Source organism: Branchiostoma belcheri, unplaced genomic scaffold (assembly GCF_001625305.1).
Source record: "Branchiostoma belcheri isolate BF01 breed outbred unplaced genomic scaffold, Haploidv18h27 scaffold114, whole genome shotgun sequence".
In the NCBI taxonomy this organism is placed as follows: domain Eukaryota; kingdom Metazoa; phylum Chordata; class Leptocardii; order Amphioxiformes; family Branchiostomatidae; genus Branchiostoma; species Branchiostoma belcheri.
This window is the reverse complement of record NW_017802536.1, coordinates 115,098-125,463: the sequence shown is the minus strand read 5'-3', so window position 1 is coordinate 125,463 and position 10,366 is coordinate 115,098. Positions and strand designations below refer to the sequence as shown.

Here is a 10,366-nt window from a genome sequence, read left to right as displayed (position 1 = left end):
TATCTAAATCGTACTAATTGGAAGCTATTGATATAATTGTTAGCCTTCCGGGCCAGTCGATTTTAGTGTTAATTTCGGTATTCTAATCGGGGTTCTATTTTTTGGTCTGAGTATTTTTCAAGGCTTGGCAAAGCCATTTGAAAGGACAAATCTAGGTTTCCCAGTTTTACCCTCAGAAAAACTAAACTGTTTACTGTAGCCATTCATCCAAATCTACCAACAATCTGCTACAATGTTTGAACACTGCTGTACGTATCTTTCAGGTTTACATTCCCATTTTTCGACATACTCGGCAATCAGAACAACAAAGGCAAGGAGACAAAAAAAGTTCGTCAGTAACAGTTGTTAGAATGTGAAGAACACATGGGGAGCATGAAAAAGTGATCACTACTAGGACGTCCGAGCAAATATCCTGGTGTTTTCTTGTGAAAATTCCACATGTTGTGCCGCCTACAAGCAATGATGTCAGAAAACGTGACGGTAGTAGTAGTGACGATGGAAATCAGGCAACAGTTAGAACTGAAAAACAATCTTACAACATAAAATGTTAGATCATACGTAGAAGGTACAACAGACACGTTTGCTGACACGGATATAAGGTGTAACAGACAGGAGTAACGTTGCCTCAGGGTGTGACAAAAACAAAAGAGAGAAGGGCAGGGGGAAAGGTTATGAAGCATATATGTGAAACTGTCTGCCCCCCACCCAGTCAAAAACGACACATGTGTATTGTGACACATGAAGGGAAGCCATAAAGTGTGGACTACCGTTTATATCTATTGTCTGAACTGTTTTTCAGTAAAAAGAGCAACCGGTGCGTCCTGAACAAAGAAGCCACTTCCGTTAGAACAAGTGAACAAGTTTCCAAGAGGACAACAATGCACATAGCTATTTCCTGTAATTCAAGAACCAAGTATCCAAGAAAGTTCGCAACGAATACTATTACTACAGTATAAAACTGTAAAAAAAAACGGAGGGATGAGATATTTTTCACAATAAGCCCCAAAAAACGCGAACATAATACCACACAAGACATAGAGGATTTTTTCCTTGTAGGGTCTTGTGACAAAGGATCCAGTTTGAACCTGTTGGTTCCTACAGTCCCAGTGTGTATAAATAAAGCACAAGACAGGCAGGGAACACAAAAGAACACTGCTGTGCACTACAACAATTGAAACCAGGGACTCCGGGCCGAATTATTCAACCTGGGTATTTTTGAATTGCAAAACAACCCTGAGATCTGTTTCACAGCGAGCACTATTCTCGGCTATGTAGGGAGGCAGGTTTGGTGCAAGTTACTCGCGTATGTATGTAGAGTGGGGGGTTCTACAGATCTCACACACACGAACGTCTGATCCTGAGATTTTAAGAACAGTTTTCAGGAAGGCAAGGGCGTCATTCATTCATTGTTTCCGCTATATTTGCTAAACGCGAGTCGCTGCAAACCAACATGACAAGGGAGCTCTGTACCGTACACAACGTGAATAGCTTCTGACAACAGTTTTAGGAATATAGTTAATCCTGAATGTACACATCAAATATACTAGATACAGGGAGGGAGGGAGACCCATCTTCAGACATATCAAAAGAGAGGTCAACGTCCGGATAATAGAAACAAACATTACTGAAGCCATACCACTTCTCGTCCAAAACGTATTTATTATTTCTCGCTCACTGATTTTTTTTATATTCCACTGAACAAACACTAAAATCGTGTTAAACGTCTACCTACATGAGGGTTTCCCCCTCTTTTTCCAGTCAAATTACATAAAATTACATTCGAAAAATGTTTTTTTCTCTCTTTCACTTGCTTTTCAATTCGAAGTTGTTAATAGAAAATATACCAGTATTTGAGTCATACGTGGAAGCAACAATGGATAAAATAATGTTCTCGCGTAGTATGAAACACGAAATAAGTTAACCGTTCCTCATACAATGTTCCTTAATTATATATATATAGATATCTTCCACAGAACGTTCCGGTTCATTTTTACAGCAACAAAGGTATAAACCTTCGAATATTATATAAATGTCTCCGTGAAAAATCTAATCAACAAACATAAGATCCTGTTCTGTACACAATAATCATAAAAAGTCTCTCGTTCTTTTTCTTCATTTCTTGCAATAAAAAATAGAAACCAAAAAAGTAATATTTACATCTGGAAGTTAGGGAAATATTCCCCCCATTTCAATGATCAACACAACATATACAACTTAGTAGCAAAGATAAAAAAAGTATAACTAATACTTTTCGATCAACAACAGCTAAGCTGGAGTCTGATTGGCTGAAGTTGTAGGAAATAGAATAATGTTATATTTTGAGGGTTGAGTGCACCTTTGCGCTCTGCACTAAATGGCAGCGAAACAACCCTCCAACACTACATTGTGAAAATGACCGAAACTCACGTACAGCATTTTGGAAACAATACCTGAATATTATTACTTTGGCAAAGCCGGCGTTAAACACACGAAGTTCTACATATATACCCTAGCTACTCACTTTTTGGAATGACATAAAATACACATTTTGACAGTTCCAAATACACAATCGTCATGTCATATACAAAACAGCACGCACCTCAGACGAGGGGGGTATGACTATACAACACGTGTAGTGGTGGACTCGACTCTGAGCAAATATAACATCCATTGGAAACTTGCTCCTCCAAAAAATCTCACAAAGAATATATCTTCCTTATATCACAGTGTGGCATAGAAAATAATAAATGCGTGGCTCTGGAGACAAACAAAAATGGAAGTCCACGAATCTTGAGTTAGAGTGAGAAGCGACGGTCCGTGCTGTGGTGGGTTACAGAACGTCGGTCTGAGTACAAGTACGATCCAATATACAAATACAACAGAACTAACGTAATACTCATCTGTTCAATAGGCGATCAGTACATGGCATGTGGGAGGGGGGTTCGCACCCGTCCGTGGTGTATTGTCGTTGTTTTGGCCCCTGGTAGTGTCACTGTTGTGCAAGGCTGGCTGCTATATTTTGTGCGGCCAGGCCCGCTGACTGCATGATGCCCTCGGCGCTGGGAGGCCGGAGCGCCGAGGCACGGTCCACTTCACTGCTGACGGTGGTGGGCACGCTTCCGGGCGGGCCGGGAGGGCCGTTCAATGCCGGCGGTGTCATCCGCTTCTCCTTCTGCCTCCGATTGCAGAACCAGACCCTGACAACCTCCTTCTCGAGCTGAAGACTGTCGGCGAGTTGAGCGATCTCCTGCGCTGACGGTTTGGGTTGTTTCAGGAAGTGCGATTCCAGGGCCCCTTTCACAGTCACCTCAATGCTGGTGCGTTTCTTACGCTTTCGGCCCTGTGCCGCGATTTTGTCTATGCTCGAGGGAGACCCAGACGACGAGTCTGCCTCCTCTAGCCACTTCTGGAGCAAAGGTTTCAGCTTGCACATGTTCTTGAAGCTCAGCTGCAGGGCTTCGAAACGGCAGATGGTGGTTTGGCTGAACACGTTGCCGTACAGAGTCCCCAACGCGAGCCCCACATCGGCCTGCGTGAAGCCCAGCTTGATTCTACGTTGTTTGAACTGCTTGGCGAACTGCTCGAGATCATCTGACGTTGGCGTGTCGTCGTCGCTGTTATCGTGGTGTTGAGGGATGGGAGAGTCCTGGGGAACGTGGTCCTGCAGCACAGGGTGCATCTGCTGGCCCGGCGACACCATGCCATTGACAGAGTAGCCGGAAAGGCTGTGCGCGTGACTACTAAGCAGGGGCGAAGACCCGTTGCTTGTCATCTGTATGTGCGCTGAAGTTACGGGCGTGTTCCACACGATCTGCGGGTGCTGCTGCTGTTGTTGTTGTTGTTGCTGCTGCTGCTGCTGGGCCTGTTGTTGTTGCTGCTGCTGCGGCCTGTGGTGCAGTATGGCCCCGTGTAAGTCTTCCCTCCCCTGCTTGATGTCTGCTGTCGTGAAAACTCCGATTCCGGCGGCGGCGGCCAGGCTGCTTGGCCACGGCGAGCCTTCCGTGTGCGGTAGGACCCATTGGTGAGCCTGCGAGAGGGGGTGCCCATTGCTGACGGCTTGCTGCTGCCCGAGGTAATCGGTTGGTAGCTTCTGTATGTCCCTGTAGCTGGCCTGAGACACGCTGGGAACCTGCATATTGTCGTCCTGTGTGGTGACGATCGGTGCAGCAGTACTGCTCACTATGTAGGGACTAGACGGTAGTGATGTTGTTGTAGCCATCGCGTAAGGTCGTCTGATCTGACTTGCAAAACTAGCGCTATGTGAAAACTAAACTCCACTTTAGTTTGCCGCCAGACACATCATGGCGATGAGGGATGGGGCAGAACCTCGCGCGCCCATTGGCCACCCTCCACGTGATTGACGGGCAATTATGCGTCAATTTATTTTGTATCATCTTACTCCTTCTTCCTGATTGGTCCGCCCTTGATTGAAAATGCTGTTGTCCTTAGAGACTCGCTGGAGCGTAGAATATGCAAATGTCAATTAATTTATGTACCAAAGAGCCCTCTTTGTTCGTTGTAAAAACTCACTTCACTGAGACGAAATTGGGCGATGGGAAATAGGTTTTACTTCGCCTACTTGTTACAGCTAGTCCATAGCGCACACACGATAACACAATACCAGCCGCGCGCACACCGGGCCTGTTCGGGGGAAGCCGTTCCGTGCGGGGCTCCCCCCATGGGACCCGCGTACGTATTCTGTGTCCTCAGCCCTGATTGATAGGAACTGGAGGAAAAGTATAGGCTTTCCACTTTCCCCGTGTGCCCTCTGTGCTGCTGTAGGGTGCTCTCTCGTCTCAGGCGCGCTGGTAAGTCAGGGAAGTGTGGCGCAGGGAGAGTCCATTTCAGAAGGAAACCCGTGGACTTGTGGAAAGATGTGGGAGTTCTCCTGAAGTAAGGTTTCTCGCGAGGGAGAGTGGCGTTCTCTTAGGTGGGGGAGTGACTTAGTTCTGGGTCAACAGGACACGCCCGCGCGCCCTTTCACAAGTTGTCATCTGAAGCATAGCCTTACATGTCACTACCACAAGGTCACCGCCGAGTCACAGTGTGCTTCCGTTCTGTACAGGGAGTAACTGGGGGAAAGTCTAGCTTCGCTCACAGAGGGTAAGTAGAACCTGACAAAACGTATAATAAAGGATTCAACCGTGTCTTTAGCATTATGTAATAGCGTTTTTGCTTTTCTTACTCTGGTTACGCTAGTCTCGACTTGCGCTAAGGCTTTGTCCAAGCCTAGGCGAGCTAGGAAAAAAAGTGAAATTGACATCTTTTGAGACACTAATGGGCCTCCTAAGTGTTCCCCTCGGGACCTGGTCACCACGCCTACACGTGCCGACCTGATCCCCACTTCAGTTCCCAAAGGACCATCCATGCCCTACAAACAACCCCCAATGAACGGATCAGTGGGAAACATAAACAAACAAACAACAACAACAGAAACCGCGCTATGTAAACATCGGCGATGACATGCTCTTTCCTCAGAAGGGGCGATCATGTTTCCATGTGTTGTCCGCAAATTGCACAGTAGCACGGGCTTGTCCCCGACAGTTCCCCCCTCTGTACACACGCCGTGAGGACTTCAGTGTCAGGAGCCCCCTTTGTAACACAATATCATTTCCGCACCGCAGAAACAGAGAAATGTTCCCACGGCTTTAACTAAAGCTGTTAGGTGGCCGTTCGCTGCTCTTAAACGGTGTATGTGTGCATGTGTTTTGGGGGAAAATATCGCGCTACGTGACTAAAACGCTACAGACATCACTTCCTTTGTTCAGAAGTGCTTTGTGTTTTTGCTCGTAAACTTTTCCTTGTGTCAGGAAACACCAAAAACACACCCAAAATGTGACTGGCTTCGGCTTACAGTTCAACATTAACAAAATGTTTTTAACATAATTTTCCCCTGATTTTCCTATGCCTTTTCAAGAATCTTATATTTTTTTAAAGAATAATATTTTTGTATATGGGTTTGTTTGTCTCGTAAGCTAAATTATGTGTTTGTGTATCATTGAACACAGTCTGATGTATTCTACTATCGGATAGTGAATGAGGTGTGTTAGCTGGGTTGGATGTGATGGAAGACTATTGAAATCCCTCTATCGGTCTTTTACTTCGTTTGTAGATATCTACTCTGTGGATCAATATGATGGCAAAGTTGCGTCAACGTACGAACTATAAACAGAGAGATATCGGTTTGGTTTCTTTTGTTTTCTATCGCTGCTATTTTGACCTCGGCCCAAAATAAATTCTCGTCAGTTGCTAGCGCGAAATGTGAACAAAAACGCATTACTTGTACGCTAGGGGTCGAGCCAAGCCAAGCCACCACGCACGTACTCAACCGGCATGCGATCAGAACGCTGACCCGGAAGTGAATTGCTCATTTCAAGTGTGGGTCACGCAGGGAGTTTGGGAAGACCGATCATATTTCACAACAACGCGAGGCGCGCCGCGCACGTTTTCGCGAGCTCTGTTTCAGTACAACAGCCGGGTCCCCGGCTCGGTACGTGCACGCACGTCCTAACATTCGGAGGGAGCGCCGCTCTTCCCCACCATAAAAACGTGAGGGATAACGGCGGAGAATGGCTTTCTGCCTCCCCATTTATAGGGAGATCAGCGGGCCGTTAGACGCTCACATCCTGATTATTAACTGGAATTAGCGGATCGCAGTCGGGCGCTGCGCCTCTACAAAAAAGATTTCATGGCCACTGTAACCTTAATTCCGACCAATGCTCCTATCGCTCTCCTCCTGTAGTACAACCCTCTTGGGGCCTCCTTCAAACGGGAAGCAACGAGAGATTTTCACACAGCGACTTCCTTTCCCTCAACCCGCGGGCCAAGAAGTGCCGAGAATGATTATAGAGAGATTCCGGCTCAATACATCACCACCGGTCGGCAATTTCACATCGGAGCCTTTGTCTCCGGGTGCCTCACCCATCACCCAACGACATTTGCCCAAAGCAAACAAGATTTTCATTCACTCGCCAAGCATTTACATCCATCAAGACAATGCGAGAGGCGGGGAGGGGGTCTCAGGGCTCACACCACACTTGGAATGCCTGTTCTTGGTCACAAACATGTGGATTTAGTATGGAGTTATCATTCTAGTTGTGTGGTGTTTTATTTCGTTATTTTATTTTCATTAATCCGTTTAAAGGAGACGTGACACGTTCATCGTCCATGCGAAAAACCTTCAAAATAAAAGACGAACAACAAATGTTGATGATAAAGATGTAGTATATAAAGTAAATAAATGATAAAGTTGCTAAATAAATAAATTTCAAGTACTGTATTCTCATTTTTTTTAAATCAAATTCCTTTTATTTTCGTATCGCTGAGTTAATTTTGACCCTTGGATCCTCTGGATATTCTTTTCAGAAGAAACCTGACGATTCTTACCTCAGCTGAGACGCTTTCAAGGCGGATTATTTTCCGACAGTGAGATGTGTAATTGAGAAGGCGATCCCCGCCAATGAAATGGACCCGTCTGTACGTTGTCGGTTTCAAAAATACGCGCCTGACATTTACGATGACATATGTCCGTCATTAGGAGCCCCGCTGGGACACACTTATAAATTTGTGTACGGGGATTGTACTTATGGCCCAGAGTGATCCCTTCAGGAAAACTGCTGCTAGAAATGTAGCCTACGAGTAGCTAGTGAAAGAAAAACGCGACTTCTTTTTGTCCTGGCTCTGTCGTGCTTCCCACTATATGATGGCTTGCTTGGATCTCATTTCGTATGCATAATCTTCAAAAATAAAACGTGGAGAGGAAGTGTTTTGTTTGATTGACATGGTAACGGTGTTTTGTTATCAAAAACACATTTTCAAAATATCAAATGGATTTGTGCTTTAAACTATAGTCTTTGTTAGAAGACTGGGAATGCAAGGAAGCAGTGTATTAGAAGGTCCCTACACTACTTAGACTTATGTACAGCTAGGACAATTAACAGACAGTTATTTTATTGAGACGAAAATGGGCTAAAACTCTGGATGATAGAAAATATATGTTTGGATAAGGTAGGCAACCGATGTGAAATGGCAAATAGTAAATTCTACGTTCATGGCAAGTACAGAATAGAGAGAAACACCTTTCGTAACTTTTTATCTACATAATCATGGGTATACATCAATATTAAATATATGTATATATATCACTAGGTTGTCACAAATAAGATCAAAACAGTTGTTTTGTTATTGTTGGTATTTAAAAAAGAAGTATAACTGAACTAGCCAAACACAAGAATCGGCACACATAATACATGTAATTGGGTAAAGTATTGGTAAATATTATTATTACACAAGAAAAGTCAAATTAATGACATTTAGCAGTATAAAAATCTTTACAAGAGAGGCAGAAGAGTATTATTTATATCAGGAATATGCTATATCCGTACGAGGAAAAAGACAAAAAGGCAGTAGGTATCTTTTCTAGCAGCAAAGAACGCTGACATGTTTTCAGACAGTTCGAATGTAACAAAGAGACAAGTAACTGTTGCGCGAAGAAGTAGCGCGTGTGCCCCCCTCCCCCCTCTGCAAGCACGCACAGCGCTCGCCTTGTAAATTTATTTCAACCGGCTGGGGAATAAACAACCGTCCCAGCGGATGCCTGCTCTCCCCACCAGCTGTCACGTCGTTATAGCTTCATCCCACTTGACTCATCACGCCTTCGCGTAAACAAACAACAAACAATCAACACTGACACATGGGGCACTTGGCGCCTGGGCGGTAAGTGGCTAGGCTCACTTCACACCCCTGTGGTGATAGTCCAGTAGAATAGCAGGTGCGGACACCTGTTATACAGACAGTGGTCATCCTTTTTCTTGATGAATGATATCAAGTTATCATCAACATTAACAATATTCACATTTTATTATGATAACATATTCTGTTTAAAAATATACAGAGAGAGACTAATATTACAAAGCAAACAAATATGAAATAATACAAAGAAAATAACTATAAGTTTATGTATAATTATATCAATATATATGAGTATTTCGTGTATATATAGGTATTTATAGAATATACAAAATGCTAAAAAGAAAAGAACATATTGGCAAATTTTGTGTTCTTCTTGAACTTTGGCTATCCAAGTTAATAGTTTGTTGTTGTTGTTGTTTTTGTGGGGTTTTTTTAAATTCCTGCCTTAAATTTTATTTTGGTACATACATAGTACCATGAACATCTTTTCTAGTTTTTAAAGTTAATTTATAATAACTGTTTAATTTTCTTTGCACAGGACTTGGCCAATGGACTCTTAAAGCTGAAATTGATTAAGGAGAATTATATGAGAAATGCACTGGATGTAAATTCAGAATAGGTTTGTTTATATATCTATATATGGTTATGAAAATCTATGAAGAGTGAGGATTACAAAACACACCGTTGATTCTTTGTTCCCGCATTTCTTCTCTCACGCTGACTGCTGACGATATCTGTCATCACCAAACAGCCTTGCACAGCTAACGAGTTGTTATTGCCGCAAATTACTTGGCGTTCTGCTATGGATCTTCGTTAAACGTAATCACTTTAACCTACGACTTACTTTCCGTCCACTCTTAGAAGCGTATCGCTGTTTGTGTTCATAACTTTGCAGCCCAAAAGTGCATTTTGAACCATTCGTTTTCATCTAAACGTTGCCGACAACATTCGGTGTATACAAGACTTTTCAAGATTGATAAATCCATGATAGAGGGACCTTTATAAATCCCTTAAAAATTTCGTCTTGTATTTCTAACAGATAATGTATTCTTCTTACTATTTTTGAAAAGAATAATTCTGTTTCAAACCATTTAGAGATAGACATAAATCTTATGATGAAGGTGTTTGGTGTCCAATGAATGCCCCCCCCCCCCAAAAAAAAAAGAAGACAAGAAAACACGGAAGAATAGTACCGGGGACTTAGTAATTGTACAGCTTTCCACAGCAGACTACATTCAGAACTACATGTTTAAAACAAAAAATGTAAAAGTGCGGGAAACAAGCCTACGGGAGTCAGGGAAAGTGTCATCCATCATACAGTTAACTGGGAGCTCCAGATTTGTACGATTCGCGCAGCAAATTTGCCAACTCCAGAATGATTGAGCATTTTATTGGAACAATGCCGTAGTCAGGCTAGGCTGCGCTAACAAGCTGCTGCTCGCGCCACTACCTCGGAAAACGAGCCCGAAGTCGAGACAAATTAACGCTGGTTTCCCCAAATGCATCATAATACGTGAGAAACACAACCGACATGGGGGAGGGGGATACCGAATAGATATAGTTTGGAATAAAACAGATGATATCTTATGACATTGCCTTTTTTATTTCACACTAGAGCAACAACTTCTGCTATAAACAACATTTTTATAATTGAGGAATAGGGTAAATCAAAACATTAGAAAAATGATTGAATAAT

General features: G+C 43.3%; 1 protein-coding gene across 2 annotated transcripts; it reads right to left on the bottom strand.

Moving 5' to 3' along the window:
• Positions 1 to 1,639: 1,639 nt before the first annotated feature.
• On the bottom strand, positions 1,640 to 4,429 carry LOC109462271 (POU domain, class 3, transcription factor 4-like). Of its 2 annotated transcripts, XM_019758802.1 has the most exons (2): positions 3,951 to 4,429; positions 1,640 to 3,917 (listed from the first exon to the last, which is right to left on the bottom strand). In XM_019758802.1, the coding sequence occupies exons 1-2, from the start codon at positions 4,196 to 4,198 to the stop codon at positions 2,969 to 2,971; spliced, it is 1,197 nt and encodes a 398-aa protein (XP_019614361.1). In that variant the 5' UTR covers positions 4,199 to 4,429; the 3' UTR covers positions 1,640 to 2,968. The 2 variants fall into 2 exon arrangements, with proteins under 2 accessions (XP_019614361.1, XP_019614359.1); XM_019758800.1 differs by having other exon boundaries at positions 1,640 to 4,422.
• Between the last annotated feature and the right edge of the window lie 5,937 nt (positions 4,430 to 10,366).